The following is a 23,516-nucleotide window of genomic DNA, read 5'->3' on the forward strand; positions in this document are numbered from 1 at the left end:
CTGTGCAGTTAGCCCCGGCTCACCTGGGAGAACCGGGCGCCCCAGGCTCCTCCTCTCGGCCCCCTCGCCCCCTCGCCTCCTCGCACTCACCCAGATCATGAGGCTGTCGCACAGGGGCAGCTTAGGCTGCGGCGGCGGCTGCGTCTCCTCCATGGCCGGCGCCGCCGTCGACGACGCCGTGGACACCTTCACCTCCCTCCTCCCGGCGCTCCTCCAGGAGCCGGCGTCCACGACCTGCTAGCCCCCAGCAAAGCTCGGTACCAGGCCCGACCCGCGCAGCTCACGCGCGAACCCTCGCGCTGTCGACGTGTCCGGCGTCACCCCCTCCTCACCCGCCCCCACCTCGCTCCACTGTTCGCCCCCTCCCCTGCCTGGGCCCCGGCCGCGCTGCCAGGCACCTGAGCCCCGCCTTCTCCCACCCCTCCCCTCCTCCCACCCGTCCTGCCCACTCCCGCACACCTCGCCCCGCCGCCCTGAGTGACCTGGCCGCGCACCAGTCGCAGAAACGGTAGGTACTCGGGAGGGCGGGCGGGGCGGGGCGGGGGCGGGAAGAACCGGGATAGGTTGCCCAGGGGGGATTGCTGATTGGACGTGCCCTCGTGGGCTCTGGCCAATCAACGTGAGACAAGCCTGAGCCTTGGGGAGAGAGTGAGAGTGGGTGGGAAGAGGTTTATGACCTGGCAGGTGCAGTGTGGGCGGGGGCGGGAGGTTGCGCGCGGGAAGCGAGCGCGCGTGCGCGGCGGGTATTGGCAAGGCTGAAGCTTGCACAGCCCCAGTGGCCGAAGAGGCAGAGGGGCAGCAGAGCACCGGCCCGGCTTAGGCGTCTTCCCTTCTTCTTGGCGGTAGGTAGCACGCCGCCTGGCTACACCTGTGGAGGTCCACACTCTGCTTCCACATTGTCTTCAGAAATAGATCATACCGGCTGGGCGAGGTGGCTCACGCCTGTAATCCTAGCACTTTGGGAGGCTGAGGCGGGTGGATCACCTGAGGTCAGGAGTTCGAGACCAGCCAGGCCAAGATGGCGAAACCCATTCTCTACTAAAAATACAAAAATTAGCCGGGGTGGTGGCACATGACTGTAATCTCAGCTACTCAGGAGGCTGAGGCAGAAGAATCGCTCGAACCCGGTAGGCACAGGTTGCAGTGAGCCGAGATCACGCCACTGCACTCCAGCCTGGACAAAAAAGCGAGACTCTGTCTCTAAAAAATATATAAAACAAAATAAAGAAAGAAAGAAATAGATCATACACATGAATGAAAACTCTTCGAGGAAGGAAGAGCTGATTTCCTCCTAGGCACTCATTGGAAAGGGATGTTTTCATTTGCACACGTGGCAAATGTGCCACATTTATAAGGAAAATAAAATCCGTCAATGCTCCTTAAATAAGCTCTCACGGGACCATAGATCATGAGCAATTTTATTTTACATGGGGCAAAAGGGAAGACCGTTTTCAAGTAGCAAAATAAACGAAATGCTTTGAAAAACATGGAAGATATTAATGTATCCATTTTCCTTTGGCGGTTGAAAATTTGCTTTTTCTGAGAATGTTGTGGGGTGGAGGGGGGTCGGGGGAGGTGACCTGAAATTGGAAGCTCTCCAAGGTATTGATAGATGGCTTAGGTGATTGAAAAGGGCTAGACTATTCTTAGTCTTGCTGTCACTTCACTCATTCATAAACTCATCAATTCATGCTCTGAGTAAGAAAACAGCTGGCTTTTTTTTATATTGCTGCGTTTTTATATTTAGACACTGAAAGTTTAAAACTGATGGACGACTGCAATTAAAAGCCCCCAAGTGTAAATCAGTCTTATTCTAAAAATACAGTACGTACGTTTGCTATTGACTCCCTTAACATTATTCCAGAACTTTCTTAACGCCTCTGGAGTCACTTTATATGCTGGAACTAGGTACATTGGTAATGTGATTTAATTAAAACTACAAGATTTAGGAATTGAAGACCTGGTCTGAATCTTGACTTTATTCCCCACTTGTCTGCTTCTATAGCCCCCAACCTCCACATTCCTAAGATCATTGTAATTCAAATGTAAACATACATGGTAAATGTAAATTATAAACTTTGTAAATATGAGTTACTATTATCATCTACATATATGGGAACTTCTCAACATATTTATCACTGAGAGCCACAAGTGACCAAATTTCTCAAATAAAATAATTCATGAGAGTAACTGGGGGGGGGGGCAATTAAGTTATGCTTCTGGACTTTATAGAGAGTAAATTATCAGGGAAGGAAAAATTTAGCAATTTTTATCAAGAAACTTTAAAATATCCATATCATTTAAACCCATTATTCCAATTTATTCTGCGTCAGTCATAAATTCTATTGAAATCATCAGAAGTGCATTTGGAGGCTTTGAACAATTATATGTATGGCAATGCTATGTATTGATCAATTGTATAATCGATTGATACAATGCCCAATAAGCAAGAAAGGCTAAATATTTTACAGCAGATTCAGTGGTCTGGAGAATATTTGATAACTCAGGAAAGTTGTCACAATGTATACTATTAAATAAAATTTAGATGAAAGTATCAGCCATATGACCTCAATATTATAAATATTATTTATGTATTTTAATATATACACAGAAAGAAGACAAAGGAATAATCATAAAACTTGTTATATTTATATACAAATGAAAAATGACTGGTTTTCTAATCTTCCATATTTTCTAGGCTTTCTACAATTAGCTTATGTTACTTTATAATCAGAAAGAAAAAGGCTTTAGAAGAAATGCCAAATACAACATGAGTTATCATTTCCAACTATTAAATTGGCATCAATTCTTTAGAAGTTGGCATCCATGTTTGGGGAGCTGAGTGAAACTAGATCTTCAACCCTAGCTGTGGGATTATAAATTGGTACAATCTTTCTGAAAAGTTTTTTGACAATATATATCAAGAGCCTTTAAAATGTTCAAAGTCTTTAAGCCAATAAGTTCACTTTCAGAATCTATTCTAAGAAAATAATCATATGCCAACAAAGTTGTTGATTGCAGTACTATTTATCAAGCAAAAAGGAAAAGAAACAGCTATTAAATGTCTGAAAGAGAAGTGATTAAACACAGTAAGTTATATTTATACAATGAAATGTATCATAGGCATTAAAATATTTTAAAATAAGTTTATTCAGGAAAATGCTTATCACATAATGTTAAGAAAAAAGTCATTATGCAATCTGTGCATACAGCATAGGTCCCAACATATACATAAATATATGGGCCCGGTGCAATGGCTCAAGCCTGTAATGCCAGCACTTTGGGAGGCTGAGGTGGTGGGAGGATCGCTTGAGTCCAGGTGTTTGAGATCAGCCTGGGCAACATAGTGAGACCCCATCATTACCTTGAATAAATAAATAAATAAATGTATGTATGTAAATATATATTTATGTGTGTATCCCTATTTGGGTGTGCCTGGGTGTGTGTATATATACTGTATACATACACCCCCAGAGAGAGAAAAAAAGAAAGAGACTACAGAAAATATACCAAGATGTTGATAGTGATGATGATAATGTCTAGGTATTGGAATAATGAGTGAGTTTTACCTTCTTTGTAATTTCCAGTGAATTTGAAATTTTCTACCGTGATTTTATTGTCACGAAAAAGGAGTAAAGCCTGAAAATGTTTAAAATTATGAATATGGTAGAATCTCAACTGTGAAGAATATATATAGGAATACATGCACACATACACACGTGTGCCCATGCATGCGTGCATGCGTATGCATCCATACAGAGAGATATTGAGAAGAGAGTTGGCTAAAATTAAGCCCAAAGTTTAGTGTTATAGAGACCTGATATCACTTCTTATTGCCTGGGTGATTTTGAGCAAATGACAATTTCATTAAAGCTCAGTTTCAGTCTCTCTAAGCTGGGATAATACTAGTATATTTCTGTGTATTTCTGTATTGATTAGGAATTTTTTTGGTGGTAAGTGGGAGAAACCAAACCTGGTAGCTTTTTTTTTTTTTTAATGTTTTTGGAAGAATACAAGAGGGTTCACAGATTCAGAGGAAGAGCTGAAGAACCCAGCATGGGGAAGTGCAGGTCCCAAAATAGCTCATTGGATCTAGGTAGCAAAACTATGGGAGTCTTTTCAGGGTACCACCACCTGGATGAGTAGGATAAAATGGCTGCTTAGTCTTTCTGAGTCATTCTGTTCAAGATTCCAATTCCAGGGGGAGCATCTGACCGGCCTGTTTTGGGATTTTGTCTAACCCTTTCCCAGAAGAGGATAGAGCACCTAGACTGGCTGTCCCCCATAGATTGCAGACCTAAGGCAAGATCACAGAGCTGTTGCCCATTGAAAGGAGGAATGATGCCTGCAGCCAAAAACGAAACCAATTCTTTCCACATGACTTCATATGGTTGTTGTGAGGGTCAAATGTATGTAAAACGCTTAATATAAATCCTAGCTTATAGTAGTTGCTCAATACATTTTAGCTATTCTTTACACCACACGTGTGTGTGCATGTGTGCACTGAAAAGAAACCTGAAAAAATATTAAAATACCAGTAAACGTTATTCATGTTAATTAATTATTATCTTTTTGTATTTTCCAATTTCATCAAAATGGATGAATATTTGTTTTTTACTTAAAACAAACTTTTTTGTGTGTGTTAGAGAGAAAGGATGAGATAGAGATTTTAGGCTCTGAGTTGGTCTGTAAGTAAATAGATAAATGATAAGAGGAGAAAATCCCTAGCGAGGCACTTTAAATAGAACTGTGGCAGGCTCTACTTGTAAAGAAGATATCTGTGTCTTACACATACAAGTCATGAAATGAAGAAATTGAGAATTCTAAGGCTTTCCTGCTGATTTCTAGGTAACCCTGAATGTCTCAGAATGGATATCAGCTAGAAGACTCTGACCTGGACAGATGCAGCTCTAGACATACAGTTCCTGCAGTCATGCTAGTAGAGAGATCATGTCAGCAGCAAACAGTGCAATTGGACGTCAGCAGCAAAGCATTCATTCCTGAAGGAAATTATTGAACCCACACACAGAGAATTCTGACAGCATTGTTTAGGTAAAGCTTCCCTTTCCACAGACCCCCAAACACATGTCCTGCAAATGTTGAAGGTAGGAAGGAAGGATGAAGGCATAAAAGAAGGGAGGGAAGAAAGAGGGAGAAAGGAAAGAACTGCAACATAGGCTCAATCTCAGCAACCAAGACAGAGGTAGCCAGAATGATATGAGATCCAGTTTGCTTTTCTGGATGATGCCCACAAGAGTGGTCTGTGATCAAATATGCAAAGAATTATAGCAAATAGCAAACTCAGGCTACCTCAAGTCAACATCAAAGTCCAGAAGCAGTTGAATGCAGCAGCTGTGACAATTTTCAGAAACTGGGAGGTACTTTGGAATAATAGTTTCCAGGCCCTGAGGGAGGAGATTTATATGCCCTAGGCAGAGTCACAGAAAGAGAGACAGGAATGAAAATTGACGTTTTACAACACCTCCTTGTTCTTAGACCTGCAACCACAGTGGGCACAAATACCTAAGGTGTATTTGAGCTCCATCAAATACCATACTAGCGTTTAGGGAAGCAAGACCAATCCCAGACATTATGGGTAAGATTTAGCTTTCTGTTAATGGAACAACCTTGACCATAATTGACTTGGATCTGAACGTTTAGGTAACGGGACTGGGAAGATAGGGACAAATATCCTATGGATATTTTCAGCCAGCATAACTATTAAGGTAGAGACTGAAGAAAGGTGATCAAGGATGTGGATTCCTTCCCACTGTGTGTAAAAATGAATATTCATTTATTTTTCACACTGGCTTGAAACTCACTCTTGTTCTGAAATTAATATTCATTTAGAAACTGTATGAGATACTGGAGATTTTACTTCTAGGGCTGTTGAAGACTTGAGTTACATGGATCTTATATCACTTAATGAAACTGCCTTTTAATGCATTTTACTTCCAAGAGATGTTACTGCCAACCTGTTGGGCTGCCCAAAGAGAGATTACTCTAAGGATTCAATGGAGAAATTGAAGCCAAGTGCAAGTTCAAATTAAGGGAGACGGCATCTCTGTCACTAGAGAATGCGCATCCATAGAGCAAGAGATTTTAAAATTGTACCATAAACAGAAAAAAAAATCTTAACTTCAAGGACTTTTGTTATTGCAGCCTGTTGTAAATTGGATTTTCCAGGAAGTAGACCCTGAGATGGAGATTAGCATGTTGGAGGGTTATTAAGAAATGCTCTTGGGAATAACAGCTGTGAGAGAGGAGGGAAGGAAGAAGTAGTGGGCAGAGGGAGAAAGCAGGTTGTGGTGCAGGCTCAGTGAAAGTCTTGACTTATCCCTGGGGAGTGCTGAAGCTGGAATGGTCCTTCCAAGTTGTTCCAAGTTTGAATGAGGGGAGTTGGTCTGTATGCTTCCATGTTGACAAATCATTCTTTGCATGTGGGCTGCCCTAGAGAGGTGCGTGACATGGCAGCCTAGGCAATTCACAAAGAAGGCTGATGGCTGATGGCTGTCTGCTGAAAGCACTCCAAGATGCTGGAAATATCCAGGCAGCACACCACAATATACTCTGTACAGCAGTAGCACCCACAGTAGCTTTGGGTGGGGATGAGGGTGCCATCACTCAGAATGGGAAAGCATGGTGTTTAAGTATGGACAAGTATGACTGAAAGTGTGGCAATAGGTATCATCCCACAAAGTTAAAATAGTCACAGAGGAAGAATGTTGGCATCTTTGGTTCTTGGATTAGAAGCCTCCAAAATGAGGAAGGATTTTAGCCATAGTTATAATTTCATGTAGGGGCTTAGTGTCAAATAACTAAATGAATGACGCCTTGGAGGATTGAAGACGGGTTCCTGGGGAAACAAAAGTTACAAAAAAGATAAATCACAATACAGAGTAATCTTGTCAATTATGTTTTAAACTTACAGGGAAGAGTGTTGAGCTTGCCATTTATTAAGTAAAAATAAATGTAAACATTTCGTTTATTAAGCATATGTAAACTCACCCCAAAGCTCTAAATCAAACATAATCACACATAATTTATCTTGTCCTTAATAACTCCGATGAGAAAAAATTTAAATAGCAAGGTAAGTGTAGCATTTATTTTCAAATACCTAAAAACAACAAGTAAAAATAGGCATTTAGTAAAAATGTACTGATAATGTAACCAATCTAAAGTATCATTTAAACATATAAATCATGGAGTTTATATCTCAGTTTATCTGAGTGAATCACAAGACCTGTCATCATTTTACACTCTGTTAGAAGAGATGATCCATGGTTCTCATTCAGTTGGTGACCTATTTTTTATGTACAAAAATCCTTCTAATCCATGTAAGCAGGTTTTTAAAACAAAGACCAAACAGTGACACATAGTGAGTGTCTAATCATTTAATCCACAGATGTTTGTCTCTAAAAAGCAAGAATTACAGTATAACGAAGGGTACCTCCTATTGGTTTTTGTTTGTTGTTTGTTTTTGAGACAAGGTCTCACTGTGTCACCCTTGAGTGGAGTGGCATGATCCTGGCTCACTGCAGCTTCAAACTCCTGGGCTGAAGTGATCCCCGCCCCCTGCCACCTCTCCATCCTGAGTAGCTGGGACAACGGGCACGTGCCACCATGTTCATCTAATTTTTTCATTTCTTGTAGAAATGTGGTCTTCTTATGTCGTCCAGGCTGATCTCAAACTCCTGGGCTCAAGCAATCCTCCTGCTTCAGCCTCCCAAGTGCTGGGATTACAGGTATGAGCCACCATGCCTGGCTGCTCCTATTGTTTTAAGGTGTGTTGAAAGTTAATATTTTAAAAATTAAAATTACTTAATTACATCATATGTATGGAAAATAGATACATTCACAAGACTGGTTTCACAGGATTAATAAGAACATAACGTTTAAGGATGATAGAGATCACTATGTTAGAAATAGTGATTATATTTTATTATCGCTTGAGAAAAATACATTTGAAACTGTTGTTACAAAATGTGGTATTCTGAAGCCTCCACATGTATATCAGTTGAAAATACATTGAAGTGATATTTGCCTAAGGAGCTAGAATATCTTGCTTTCCCTCCATGTGTTAGATAAGCATAACTTATATATAATATAATACATCTTAAAACGTCAAAATGTTAGAGGGAAGAAGTTTATCCGATCATTTATGGACACTAGAAAAGGGGGCTTCTTTTTTTTTTTTATTTTTATTTTTATTTGAGACTTAGTCTTGCTCTGTCGCCCAGGCTGGAGTGCAGTGGCGCAATCTCGGCTCACTGCAAGCTCCGCCTCCCGGGTTCACGCCATTCTCCTGCCTCAGCCTCTCCGAGTAGCTGGGACTACAGGCGCCCGCCACCACGCCCGGCTAATTTTTTGTATTTTTAGTAGAGAGGGGGTTTCACCGTGGTCTCGATCTCCTGACCTCGTGATCCACCCGCCTCGGCCTCCCAAAGTGCTAGGATTACAAGCGTGAGCCACCGCGCCCGGGGGGGCTTCTTAATCATAAGCATTAACAAATTGGGCTATAAGAACAAAGAACAAAAATGTTCCGGAATGCCAGGAAAGATGTGCAAAGGGTTTACTAAACGCTCTTGCAGAAAATTCCTTGAAGCTCATGGCTAGTAAAATGTCTGAAACGATTTAACCCAGTAAATGAGTACTTCCTAATGTGATTTGGGAATATTCCCCAAAGATCTTTAAAACAAAACGACCAAGAAATAAGGAAAAACAAAACTACTGGGTAGGACCTAGCCTTATACAGAAAAGAGGGAGCTGCATATTTCATTAAAGGACTTGCCACTATAAAAAGATTTCCTTCCCAGCACTTTGGGAGGCCGAGGCAGGCGGCTCACCTGAGGTCAGGAGTTCAAGACCAGCCCGACCAACATGGAGAAACCCCATCTCTACTAAAAATACAAAATTAGCCAGGCGTGGTGGTGCATGCCTGTAATCCCAGCTACTCGGGAGGCCGAGGCAGGAGAATCGCTTGAACCTGGGAGACAGAACTTGTGGTGAGCCGAGATCATGTCATTGCACTCCAGCCTGGGCAACAAGAGCAAAACTCTGTCTCAAAGAAGAAGAAAAAAAAAGGTTTCCTGGCCAAGCGCGGTGGCTCACGCCTGTAATCCCAGCACTTTGGAAGGCCGAGGCGGGAGGATCATGAGATCAAGAGATGGAGACCATCCTGGCCTGGTGAAACCCCGTCTCCACATCTCTACTAAAAATACAAAAATTAGCCAGGCGTGGTGCCGCGTGCCTGTAGTCCCAGCTACTTGGGAGGCTGAGGCAGGAGAATCACTTGAACCCGGGAGGTGGAAGTTGCAGTGAGCCAAGATCATGCCACTGCACTCCAGCCTGGCTACTGAGCGAGACTCCACCTCAAAAAAAAAAAAAAGAAGTTTTGTATGAACACAATTGGTGTCTGAGAACATATCCAATCATAAAGCTATAAAAACAACAATAATAATAGCTAAAACATGCGGCACTTATTAGGTGCTGTGCACTATTCAATGCACTTCACTTATGCTAATTCATTTATCCTTAACAACCTGATAAAGTAAGTAACATTTTTCAACTTTATCTTACTGATGAGGGAACTGATGCATCAAGAGGTACCCAAGCTCATACAACTAATAAATTGCATACCTCAGAAAACCTCCTTCCAGATGTGAAGAAGAGATTCGTCCTTGGAGAGATCAGAGCTGATTTTTAAAGACAATCATTGCAAATAAAATATAACATATACAATCCTTCTTCAATCATTGCAGTTTCGGTATTCTCCCTTGTTAATGAAATAGTTCTTCAGGGAGTCAACATTGTTTTTGTTCAACACGGTGAAACAAGAAAATCCATTGTGTCTAGATGAGTGAAATTAATGATTACCTATTGAAGAATCTAAGAATCTACTGACTGAAGGTTCATGACTACAGTAAATGAGTCAGGGCCCTCGAATATGCTAAGCTTTTGGCATTTTGTATCTGAAGATGAGCTTCAATTATTTTTACCCATTTTTTCATATAAACCTCAAATTTTTCTGAAGAATAATTAAGTTGGCCATTCGGATTAAATAACTGGCCTATCTGTGAGGCTGTATTTTTTTTAATGTACAAAGTCCATTTTTAGGTTATAATTACCACATTGATAGAGAGATAAAGACAGAAAGGGATGCATATAAATAATTCAAGAGTAACAGAAATAATTACCCTTAGCCCTTAAATACTTCAGTATATATATCTGAAGAATAAGAACATTCTCTTACCTAATTACATAGAATTATTATAGTTGGGAATATTAACATTGACATAATAGTATTGTCTAATGTGCAATCCTTCTTTAAATTTACCTAATTGTCCACAATTATTTTTTTCTTTCTCTTTTTTCCTGGGACTCAAAGTCAAGGAATCAGGATTATGCATTGTATTTGACATGTTGCTTCAGTCGCCTCTAATCTAGGTCAGTTCTCCACTCTGTGTGTGTGTGTGTGTGTGTGTGTGTGTGTGTGTGTGAGAGAGAGAGAGAGAGAGAGAGAGAGAGAGAGAGAGATCTTTCATGACAGCAACATTTTTGAAGAGTCTAGTAGATTTTTTGGATTGTTTCTTTGTGATCAGATTTGGTTTAACTATTTTTGGAAGAGAGTATACTGTGAGCTTAGTGTATCACATTAGCAATAACATGGTACTAGATTGTCTAATTACTAAGCGCATTAAATTTTACCATTTGATTACAATGATGTCAACTAGATCTCTCCATTGTAAAGATATTTTCCCATTGTTATTACTAAATAATCTGAGAATGTGTGTGTATATTTTTACCCCCAATTTTTTCACTCAATGCCTTTAGCGTCCATTAATAATTATTATCAGAATCAAATATTACTATGGTGTATAAAAGGGTGGTTTTCTATTTCCACTATTCCTTCTATTAGTTGGAATTATTCTATAAAAATAGCATTTCCTCTTTCTTCATATCCACCTTTAAATTTTTTAAAGTGCAAATATGGACTATAAATATGTTTGTATTCAGCATGTTATAATCCATTCCTGACATGATTCATTTTAATTATCAGTCCCTCAGAAGTTCAGCCTGTGGGAATGCCTTCACATTGGCTTCTGCACCTTTTTTGCATACATCCATTGTTTTTTTGTGTACTTCCAGGCACAGGATATTACAGGATCATTTTGTACTTTCATTGACCCTATCCTGGACTCAGCCATTTCTCCAAGGATCCCTGGTTCCATGTTGTAGGGAATGAAGTTTAGTAAGGCTGGATGTCTATGAGCAAAGCAGGCTCCATTTCATAATTTCATTCCTTGAAAATGAGATTTTGGTCACCTGTTAAAATAGGGTCACTCTTGTAAAAACTATAATATTGAACCTAATAGTCATTTACACTTTAGGGTGAACATATTTATAAGCCTACTTATTTCATAAGGGGTAATGGTGGCAATGGTGAAGTTAAAGGGCCCATGGAGGAAGAAAGAAAGCTAACATCAATTTCTTCTATTCCAGGCACCATCACATACATGACTTACATTAATCATCATAAAAATCTTATTTTTGCAAGTGAGGGACTAACTTGTTTAAAGTTACTGTTTGTATTGTAGATATCCCAAAATTAAAACCCTTATTTGTTTGACCCTAAGAGTTTCATCTGTGACTTCTACTACCAGAGGCCATTCTCCAAGCCAAACAAGTAGGTCTGAGGGCTGAGAAGACACAGTTCACCCACTTCAAATTTCAAGAAGGGCAAACTCTGGTCATGCTGTCTTCTGTGTTTCACTTGAAGTTGTTCAGCATGATCTGCATGCACAGCCACCCTCTCATTGTCCTTCGGCTGAGAATAGGGTTCAAATGTTTTTCCCTATTGCTCAGGAAGTCTGTGGGAAACAATTTCCTATTTCATTTGCTTTCAGTGTTTATTCAAAAAGAACAGATAGGATCTCAAAGTGAAAGCTGTTTCAGTTGGATTATTCATTACAAGTACTATCTGCTGCCAGAAGTTAGTGCTGGTGGTGGGAGAGCTTGTTGTAGGCTTGTAAGAGATAACTGAAACAAGCTGCCTGAGAAACAATGTTGGGTACAAAGCACAGAAGAACATGTTTTTGTCCCCTCTTCATTATTATCTTGGTCAAGTTCCTGAACTCTGTTGGCTCTCAGTTTTCTCACTGTAAATGGAGACAGTAATAGTTTGCCTGCCTGAAGAAATGAGGTGAGCTATCTAGTACAACATCAACAACCACATGTTGAATATCTTCTACAATAGAGTGTTTCCTTTGACATTAGAAACGTGGAGAAATATAGGCAGAGTTTCTACCCATATTATGCTTAACATCTAGTTGAAGTTGCAGGACTTGCCTCTTAAAAGGACAAATAAATAACACGGAGACGTATTTGTAAAACAGTGTGTGTCAAAGACAAGGGAAAAGATTAATCACCAATAACATTATAAGCTTCTCAACTTAAAATAATAATAAAGAACACTTTTCTCTTTTTTTAAAAAAATGTAAGTTTAGGAATAGATGTGCAGGATATGCAGGTTTGTTACATAGGTAAACGTGTACCATGGTGGTTTACTGCACAGATCATCCCATCACCCAGGTATTAAACCCAGAATCCATTAGCTATTTTTCCTGATGCTCTCCCCACCCCACAGGTTCCCAGTGTGTGTTGTTCCCCTCCATACGTCTATGAGTTCTCATCATTCAGCTCCCACATATAAGTGAGAAAATGCAGTGTTTGGTTTTCTGTTCCTGTGTTACTTTGCTGAGGATAATGGCATCTAACTCCATCCATGTCCCCGTAAAGAACATGATCCCATTCCTTTTTATGGCTGCATAGTATTCCATGGTGTATATGTACCACATTTTCTTTATGCAATCTATCATTGATGAACATTTAGGTTGATTCCATGACTTTGCTACTGCAAATAGTGCTGCAATGAACATATGCATGCATGTATCTTTATAATTGAATAATTTATATTCCTTTGGGTACATACCCCATAATAGGATTGCTGGGTCAAATGGTATTTCTGCATTTAGGTCTTTGAGGAATTGCCACACTGTCTTCCACAATGATTGAACTAATTTACACTTCCACCAACAGTGTAAAAACGTTCCTTTTTCTTCATAACCACTGCAGCATCTGTTGTTTTTTGACTTTTTAACAGTAGCCATTCTAACTGGTGTGAGATGGCATCTCATTGTGGTTTTGATTTGCATTTCTCTAATGATCAGTGCTGTTGAGCTTTTTTTCATGTTTGTTGGCTGCATGTATGTCTTCCTTTGAGAAAGATCTGTTCATGTTCACTTTTTAATGTCCACTTTTTAATGGGGTTGTTTATTTTTTTCTTGTAAATTTGTTTAAGTTACTTGTGGATTCTAGATATTAGACCTTTGTTAGGTAGATAGATAGATAGATAGCAAAAATTTTCTCTCATTCTGTAGGTTTTTCATTCTGATAATAATGTCTTTTGTTGTGCAGAAGCTCTTTAGTTTAATTAGATCCCATTTGTCAATTTTTGCTTTTGTTGCAATTGCTTTTGATATTTTTGTTATGAAATCTTTGCCCAAGCCTATGTCCTGAATGGCATTGTCTAGAGTTTCTTCTAGGATTTTTATAGTTTTGGGTTTTACATTTAAGTCTTTAATACATTTTGAGTTAATTTTTATATATGGTGTAAGGAGGGGGTCCAGTTTCAATTTTCTGCATATTGCTAGCCAGTTCTCCTAGCACCATTTATTAAATAGAGGATCATTTCCCCATTGCTTGTTTTTGTTAGATTTGTCAAAGATCAGATGGTTGCAGGTGTGTGGTCTCATTTCTGATTTCTCTATTCTGATTCATTAGTCTGTGTCTGTTCTTGTACCAGTACCATGCTGTTTTGGTTACTGTAGCCTTGTAGTATAGTTAAAAGTCAGGTAGCATGATTCCCATTAAATTACCATTGACCTTCTTTACAGAATTAGAAAAAAACTATCTTAAAATTCATATAGAAGAAAAAAAAGAGCCCAAATAGCCAAGTCAATCCTAAGCAAAAAGCACTTTTCTCTTTTCTCCTACCAATGTTTTAAACAATAAAATAAGGAATAAGGAAGGAAGAATAAAGGTACAACAAAACAAATGAAAAAGGAAAGAGAAAAGGAAAAAAAATACAAAAAAAGCAGTGAAAGTAGATATGAAGATAAATATAAAAGTCAGTATTAATGTCTTTTCAGTTTATAAACCTCACTTTTTCTTATGTGATTTAAATCCAATTGCATAATACAAAAATTATAAATCTATGTTTATGAATACACAATATATAAAGATATCATTTGTAACAATAACAACATAAAGAGAGGGATGGAGTTGTATAAATGCAAACATTTTGTACACAATTGAAACTAGATTGCTATAAATGAAAACATTAATTGTAATCCTCAGGGAACCACTAAGAATACAACTTTAAAATGTGTAGAAAAAGAAAAGAGAAAGTAATCAAAAGGGTACACTAGAAAATATGTATTTAATACAAAAGAAGGCAGTAACAAAGGAATTAAAGAGCAAAAAAAAAAAAAATACAGAAAGCAAATAGCAAAATGGCAAAAATCCTACCTTATCAGTAATTACGCTAAAAATAAATGGATGAAAGCTCTAATGAAAAGGCAAATGTTGGCAGTAAAGATTGAAAAACATGATCTAATTGAATGCTGTCTACAAGAGACTTGCTTTAGATTCAAAGACAAAATAAATTGAAAGCTAAGAAATGGAAGAAGCTCTTTCATGCAAACACTAAAAGACAGCTGGAGTAAATATATGACTATCAGACAAAATAGAGTTTAAGAAAAAAATTACCCCTGGTGCAGTAGCTCATGCCTGTAATCCCAACATTTTAGTAGGCCAAGAATGGAAGATCACTTGAGCCTAGGAGTTCAAGACCAGCCTGGGCAACATAGGGAACCCCCATCTCAAAAAAAAAAGGAAGGAAGGAAGGAAGGAGGGAAGGAAGGAAGGAAGGAAGGAAGGAAGGAAGGAAGGAAGGAAGAAGAAAGAAAGAAAGAAAGAAAGAAAGAAAGAAAGAAAAAGAAAAAGAGAGAGAGGGAGGGAAAGAGAGAGAGAAGGAAGGAAGGAAGGAAAAAGAAAGGAAGAAAGAAAGGAAGAAAGAAAAAGAAGAAAAGAAAAGAAATTAGCTGGGCTTAGTTGTATTTACCTGTGGTCCCAGCTATTTGAGAGACTGAGGTGGGAGGACTTCTTGGGCCCAGGAGGTTGAGACTATAGTAAGATGTGATTGTACCACTGTACTACTCCAACCTGAGCAATAGAACAAGACCCTATCTCAAAAAAGAAAAAAGAAAAAAATTGTTACAACAGACAAATCAGGATATTACATAATAATAAAGGGTCAATCTATCAAGAACATATATCAATTATAAACCTATAAACAGAGCCCCAAAATATATGAAGCAAAGATGGACAATTAAAGACAGAAGTAGGCGGTTCAACAATAAGGGTAGGACAGTTGCATATTCCACTTTCAATAATGAGTAAGTCAACCAGGCAGATCATCAACAAGGACATAGGGGACTTGAATAACACTATAAGCCATCTAGGCCTAAGAGACATGCACAGAACACTCCATTCAACAACTGCAGAATACACATTCTTCTCAAGCGCACACGGATAATTCTCCAAGATGAACCATATGTTAAACTTCAAAACAAATCTCAATAAGTTTTAAAATACTGAAATCATAACAAGTGTCTTTGGAATGAAATTAGAAATCTATAACAGAAGGGAAACTGGAAAATTCACAAATATGTGGAAATTAAACAACATACTCTTAAATAACCAATGGGCCAAAGAAGAAATCACAAGGGGATTTAGAAAATAGAGATGTATGAACATGAAAACACAACATACTAAAATCTATGAGACACAATGAAAGCAGTACTTGGAGGGGAAATTTATACTTTTAAATGCCTACTTAAAAAAAAATCTTACATAAGTAACCTAACCTTCCTAAGTGACTAGCAAAAATAAATAAATAAATAAAAAGAAATAAAAATAAAAATAAAAAAGGTAGATTAAGCCCACAGCAAACAGAAGGGCTGAAATAATAAAGATTTGAGCAGAGGTAAATGAAATAAAACATAGAAAAATAATAAAGAGAATTAATGAAACTAAAGTTTGTTCTTTGAAGAGATCAACAAAATTGCCAAACTTTTAGCTCAACTGATGAAGACAAAAAGAAGATTCAAATTACTAAAATAAAAAATGAAAGTGGTAATATTACTATTAGCCTCATGAAAATAAAAAGAATTATAGAGAATGCTACAAACATTTCTATGTGAAAAAAATCACATAACCTAGACAAAATGAACAACTTCCTAGAAACACACAAACTACACACAGAAACTATCAAAACTGACTCAAGATGAAATCTGAATAGACCTAAAATAAATAAGCATATTGAATCAGTAATCAAAAATTCTAATAGAAAAAGCTCATGACTGGGTGGCTTCACTGGCAAAGTCTACCAAATATTTTATGAAGCAGAGTAATTCTTTTCAAACTTCCAAAAAGTAGAAGGGGAGGAAATACTTCCCAACTCATTCTATGAGGCCAGCATTACCCTGATACCAAAGCCAGACAAAGATATGACAAGAAGAGAAAACTGCATGCCAATATCCCTTATGAATATAGATGCAAACATTTTCAACACAATACTAGCAAACAACATTCAACACTAGATTAAAAGGATTATACCTCATGACTAAGTGGAATTTATTCCAGGGATGCAAGGGTGGTTCAACATATGAAAAGAAGTCAAATCAACATATTACAACATTTATGAAAGAAAGAGTAAAACCCCACACATTCGTCTTAACTGATGACAAAAAGCATTTAACAAAATTCAACAGTCTTTCATGATGGGAACACTCAGTAAAGTAGAAATAGAAGGCAGTATTCTCAACTGGCCATCTGGAAAATTCCATAGCTAACATCAAACTCTATGTAAAAGACCAAAAGCTTTCCCTGTAGTATCAGGCACAAGACAAGAATTTTCATTCTGGCCACTTCCATTCAACATTATACTGAACGTTCTAGCCAGGTCAACAAGGTAAGAAAAAGAAATAAAAGGCATCTATATTAGAAAGGCAGAGGTAAAACTATTTCTAGTCACAGATGACATGATTTTATATCAAACAAAAAACTACTAAAAGCTATCCATTACTCTGTTTTGCATTGTTGTAAAGGAATTCCTGAAACTGGGTAATTTATAAAGATTTTTCTTTGGCTCGCAGTTCTGCAGGTTGTACAACCATGACACCAGGATCTGCTTGGCTTCTGGCGAAGCCTCAGGAAGCTTATACTCATGGCAGAAGGAAGGGAGAGCAGGCATGTGACATTGTGAGAGAGGCAGCAAGAGAGAAGCCACCAAGAGGCCCCAGGCTCTTCTAAACAACCAGCTTTTATATGAACTAATAGAGTGAGAACTCATTACTGTGAGGAGAGCACCAAGCCATTCTTGAGGGATCTGTTCTCATGACCCAAACACCTCTCTCTACGCCCACCTTCAACAATAGAGTTCATACTTCACCATGAGATTTGGAGGGGCCACACATCCAGACGATAGCAAGCTAATAGAGGAATTTAGCCAAGTTGCAGAATATAATATCAAAACTCCATGTATTTCTACAATGGATGTCTCTATTGTATATAAAACCCCATTGTATTTATATACATGAGCAATGAACAATCTGAAAAGGAAACCATAAAACAATTTCATTTAAAATAACATCAGGCCCAGTGTGGTGGTTCACACCTGTAATCTCAGCACTTTGGGAGGCTGAGGCAGGCGGGTCACTTGAGGTCAGGAGTTCAAAACCAGCCTGGCCAACATGGCAAAACCCTGTCTCTACTAAAAATACAAAGTTGGCTGAGTATGATGGTGCATACCTGTAGTCCCAGCTACTCAGGAGGCCGAGGCAGGAGAATCACTTGAACCTGGAAGGCAGAGGTTGCAGTGAGCTGCGATCATGCCACTGCACTCCAGCCTGGGAGACAGAGTGAGACTCTGTCTCAAAAACAAACAAAGTAAACAAAAACAAACAGAAAAACAAAAAATAACATCAAAACAGTAAAATATTTAGGAATGTATTTAACCAGGGAAGTGTAACACTTGTGCACTGAACACTATAAAACTTTGCTGAAAGAGATTAAAGAAAACCTTAATAAGTAGAAAGAGATTTCATGTTCATGGATTAGAAGATATAATGTTAAGATGGCAATACTCCCCAAGTTGATCTACAGATTCAGTGCAAGCTCTATCAAAATTTCAACTTCTTTTTTGAACAAATAGAGAAGCTGATTCTAAAATTCATATGGAATTGCAAGAGATGCAGAACATCCAAAATCCTGAAAAAGAAAGCAAAAAGAACTTAAACCCATACTTCAAAACTTACTACAAAGTTACAGAAATCAAAACAGTGTACTATTGGAATAAGGGTAGATATATAGGTCACTGGAGCATAATTGAGAGTCCAGAAAGAAATCAATATATCTATGGAAAATTGATTTCTAATAAGGATGTCAAGACCATTCAATGGGGGAAAGAATTCTTTTTAAAAAATGATACTTGGACAAACAAATGTCTACATGGCAAAGAATGGATTTGGATCTTTACCTCACAACACATACATAAATTAATTCAAAACAGATTTAAAAATTCAAATGTAAAAGCTAAAACTATACAACTCTTGAAAGGAAACATAGGTGTAACTCTTCATGACCTTAGATTAAGCAATAGTTTCTTATCTAAGGTATCAAGAGCACAAGCAACAAAAGAAAAAATAGATAACATAAACTACATTAAAATTAAAAACAAAAAATTAATTGAAATGTCATAATTACACATAGTGGGTACAGAGTGACATTTCAATTCACGCATACAATGTGTATTGATCAATCAGGGTAATTAGCATATCTGTCATCTCAAACATCCATCATTTCTTTGTGTTGGGAACATTCAACATCCTCCTTTTAGCTATCTGAAATGATATAATGTATTACTGTTGACTGTAGTCATCCCACAGTTGTATAAAACACTAGAACTTATTCCTCCTATCTAGCTGTAAGTTTGTATCCTTTAACTAACTTCTCTAACTCCCTCCTTTACCTACCCTTTTCTGGTAACCACAATTCTACTCTCTGCTTCTATGAGCTCAGCATTTCTAGTTTCCACATTATGAGTGAGAACATGTGGTATTTATCATTCTGTGTCTGACTTATTTCACTTAACATAATATCTCCTAGGATCATCCATGTTGCTGCAAATGACGGAATTTTATTCCTTTTTATGGTTGATATATATATATATATATATCACAATGAAATATTATTCAATCATATATATATATATATGACACTTTCTTCATTCATCTACTGATGGGCATGTAGGTTGATTCAGTATCTTGGCTATTGTGAATAGTGCCACAATAAACACAGGGATGCAGATCACACTTCAGCATATGGTTTTCCTTTCCTTTGGATACATAACCGACAGTGGAATGGCTAGATTATATGGTAGTTCTATTTTCATTTTTTTAAAGAAATTCCATACTGTTTTACATTATGGCTGTACTAATTTACATTCCCACTAACAGAATATAAGAGTTCCCTTTTCTCTGCAACTTTGCCAGCATTTTTTTGTGTGTTTTTAATAATAGCTAGTCTAACTAGGTGAGACAATATCTCATTGTGGTTTTGATTTAAATTTTCTTAATGGTTTGTGATGTTGAGCACTTTTGCACATAGATTGCCATTTGTATGTCTTTTTAAAAAATAAATGTCTATTGTGATCATTTGCCCATTATTAAATCAGATCATTATTTTTTTGCTGTTGAATTGTTTGAGTTCCTTGTATATTCTGGATATTAATCCTTTGCCTCTTCATTCTCTTGATTGTTTCCTTTGCTATAGAGAAGATTTTGAGTTTGATATAATCCCATTTGTCATTTTTGCTTCTGTTGCCTGTGCTCTTGAAGTCTTATCATTAAATCTTTGCTCAGAAGTGTTTCTCCTGTGTTTTCTTCTGGTGGTTTTATAGTTTTGCATCTTACATTTAAGTCTTTAATCCATTTCGAGTTGATTTTTGTATATGGTGAGAAGTAGCGGGTCTAATTTTGTTCTTCTGCATATAGATATCCAGTTTTACCAGCACCATTTTTTGAAGAGTCTGTCCTTTCCCCAGTGGATATTCTTGTCACCTTTGTCAATCAGTGGGCCATAAGTACATTAATTCATTTTTCTGTCTTCTGTTCTTTGCCATGGTCTATGTGTTTGTTTTTATGCTAGTACCATGCTGTTTTGGTTAGTATAGCTTTGCATTATAATTTGAAAGCAGGAACTATAATGGCTTCAGCTTTGTTCCTTTTGTTCAGAATTAGTTTGGCTATTTGAGGTCTTTTGTGATTTCATACAAATTTTAAGTTTTTTTTGTTTTCATTTCTGTGAAGAATGCCATTGGCATTTTGACATGGATTAAACTGAATCTGTACATTGCTTTGGGTTATGTGGTCATTTTGAGAATATTGATTATTCCAATCCATAAACATGGAAATTTTATTTTTTTCTCTTCAATTTTTTTCATCAGTGTTTTGTGGTTTTCTTTTTTTATTATTATTATTATACTTTAGGTTTTAGGGTACATGTGCACACTATAAAAATTTTTAACCTCTTTGGCTAAGTTTATTCCTAGGTGTCTTTTTTGTAACTACTGTAAATAGGATTGTTTTCTTGATTTCCTCTTCAGCTAGTTTGTTATTGGTGTGTGGAAACATTACTGATTTTCATATGGTGATTTTTTTAATCGTGCAATGTTAAGAATTTTTTTTAATAGTTCTTAGAGTTTTTGGTGGAGTGTTCAGGTTTTTCTCTATATGAGATCATGTCATCTGCAAACAAGGACATTTTGACATTCTCTTTTCCAATTTGGATGAATTTATTTCTTTCTTTTGCCTAATTGCTCAGGCTAAGACTTCCAATGCTAGTTGAACAAGAGTGTTGAAAATGGGCATCCTTGTTTTGTTCGATTTCTTTGAGGAAAAGCTTTTCATTTTTTCCCATTTAGTATGATATTAGTTGTGAGTTTGTCACATAGGCTTTATTGTGTTGAGGCATGTTCCTTGTATACCTAATTTGTTTAGTTTTTATCATGAAGGCATATTGAATTTTGTCAAATATTTTTCTGTGTCTATTGAGATGATTCTGTGTCTATCGAGATGTTTTATGTCTTTCATTCTGTTAATGTGATATATCACATTTATTGCTTTGCATCTGTTGGACCATCCTTTCATCCCTGAAATAAATCCCCCTTGATCATAGTGTATAATCATTTTGCTATGCTGTTAGATTTGGTTTGCTAGTATTTTATTGAGGATTTTTGCATCTATGTTCATTACAGATATTGGCCTGTAGTCTTCATTTTTGTTTTGTTCTTTTCTGGTTTGTGTATCAGCATAAGACTGGCATCATATAGTAAATTTGGAAGAGTTCCCTCCTCTTTATTTTTTTTTTGAAATAGTTTGAGAAGAATTCTTGCTAGTTCTCTTTAAAATATTGATATAATTGAGCAGTGAAGTCGTCTGGTCCTAAGCTTTTCTTTGTTGGAGAATGCTTATTACTCGCCATTTGTCTGTTCAGATTTTCTGCTTCTTCTTTGTTCAGTCTTGGTAGGTTTTATGTGTACTAGAATTTACACACTTCCTCTAGGTTTTCCAGTTTGTTGGCAAATTGGAATGATTCTTTGTATTTCCATGGCATTTGTTTTAAGGTCTCTGTTTTAATTTCTGATTTTATTTATTTGGATCTTCTTCTTTTTCTCATAGTCTCTTTTCAAAAAATCAACTGTTTGTTTTGTTTGTCAATCTTTTGTATTTTTGTCTCTATTTCATTAGGTCTGCTTTAATCTTTATTATTTGTTTTCTTCTGTTAATATGAGGCTTGGTTTGTTCTTGTTTATCTAATTTTTTGAGGTGCTATAATAGTGAAGTTTTTTTTTTTTTTTAAATCTTCCTGCTTTTTTGATGTAGTCATTTATTTCTATGAACTTCCCTGGTAGAACTGCTTTTGCTATCTCCCATAGGTTTTGGTATATTGTGTTTCTACTTTCATTTGTTTCAAAAGTTTTCTTTTTTTATTCTCTTCCTAATTTCTTCATTAAACCATTGATCATTCAGATGCATGTTATTTAACTTCTAGGTACTTATACAGTTTCAGAAGTTCATCTTGTTATTGACTTCTAGCTTCACTCCATTGTGATCTAAAGAAAATCTTAATATGATTTCAATTTTCTTAAGTTTATTGAGGCTTGTTTTGTGGCCTAAGTTTATTGAGGCTTGTTTTGTGGTCTATCCTGGAGAGTGTTGCATATGCTGATGAGAAGAATGTGTATTCTGCAGCTGTTGATTAAAACATTTGGTAGATGTCTGTTGGGTCTATTTGGTCTATAATGCAGTTTAAGTTCTATGTTTTTTGTTGATTTTCAGTATAGATGATCTGTCCAATGCTAGGAGTGGAGTGTTGAAGTCTCTACCCATTGATATATTGCAGTGTATCTCACCCTTTAACTATAATATTTACTTCATATATCTGAGTGCTGTTGTGTTAGATGCATATATATTTAGAATTTATATCCTCTTATGGAATTAATCCCTTTATCCTTATGTAATGACCCTCTTTGTCTCTTTTTTATGTATTTTGACTTAATCTATGTTGTTTGATATAGGTAATTATAGCTACTTCTGCTCAGTTTTGTTTTTTGTTTATGTGGAATCTTTTCCCATTCTTTTACTTCAGTCTGTGTGTATCTTTACAGGTGAAATGAGTTTCTCGTAGACAAAATATAGTTTGATCTTGTTTTGTTTTTATCCTTTCAGCTAATCCATGTCTTTTAATTGGAGAATTCAAACTAATTACATTCACAGTTGTTATTGATAGGTATGGATTTACTTCCATCATTTTCTTAATTGATTACTGGTTGTTTTTTACATTTTTTGTCCCTGTCTTTCTCTCTTATTGTTTCTCATGGTTTGGCGGTTTTGTAATAATGTTCAATTCCTTTCTCTTTCTTCTTTGTGTGTCTGCTGTCCTAGTGAATTTTATACTTTCATGAATTTTCATGTTGGTAGGTATCATCTTTTCACTTCCAGATTTAGGACTCCCTCAAGCATTTTTTTGTATGGCCTGTCTAGTGGTGATAAATTTCCTCCTTTTTTGCTTGTCTGTGAAAAACTTTATTTCTCTTTCATTTCTGAAGGATATAATCCTGGCTGTAGTATTATTGGCTGGCAAGTTTTTTTTTTCTTTCAGTACTTTGAATATATCATCCCATTCTCCTGACCTATAAGGTTTCTGCTGAAAATTTTTCGTTGGTCTGACAAGGATTTCCTTATACATGACTTGACACTTTTCTCTTGCTCTTTTTAGAATTCTCCTTGTTTTGATTTTTGACAGTTTGACTACAATTTACCTTGAAGAGG

At 37.1% G+C, this 23,516-nt stretch overlaps 1 protein-coding gene and 1 long non-coding RNA gene across 5 annotated transcripts in view; one reads left to right on the forward strand and one right to left on the reverse strand.

The window, feature by feature from the left end:
* Positions 1-524, reverse strand: part of HOOK1 (hook microtubule tethering protein 1) — a 57,615-nt gene extending 57,091 nt beyond the window's left edge. Inside the window, exons 1-2 of one of the 2 annotated variants that reach the window (XM_063613859.1) lie at positions 483-524; positions 91-234 (exon numbers count right to left, since the gene is read on the reverse strand). In XM_063613859.1, the coding sequence (XP_063469929.1) occupies positions 91-153 (63 nt within the window). In that variant the 5' untranslated portion in view covers positions 154-234; positions 483-524. Of the gene's footprint in view, positions 1-90; positions 235-459 lie in introns of both variants that reach the window. The other variant, XM_063613858.1, reaches the window with a different exon arrangement.
* A 198-nt stretch (positions 525-722) lies between these two features.
* The window catches only part of LOC129458842 (uncharacterized), a 45,282-nt gene continuing 22,488 nt past the window's right edge, over positions 723-23,516 (forward strand). For 2 of the 3 annotated variants that reach the window (XR_010114770.1, XR_008649745.2), the window contains exons 1-4: positions 723-842; positions 4,849-5,052; positions 7,654-7,784; positions 10,388-10,446. This is a non-coding gene — a long non-coding RNA (uncharacterized lncRNA). The remainder of the gene's footprint in view (positions 843-4,848; positions 5,053-7,653; positions 7,785-10,387; positions 10,447-23,516) is intronic. The other variant, XR_008649746.2, reaches the window with a different exon arrangement.

The sequence above is a fragment of the Symphalangus syndactylus genome, chromosome 19, assembly GCF_028878055.3.
Source record: "Symphalangus syndactylus isolate Jambi chromosome 19, NHGRI_mSymSyn1-v2.1_pri, whole genome shotgun sequence".
Taxonomy (NCBI): domain Eukaryota; kingdom Metazoa; phylum Chordata; class Mammalia; order Primates; family Hylobatidae; genus Symphalangus; species Symphalangus syndactylus.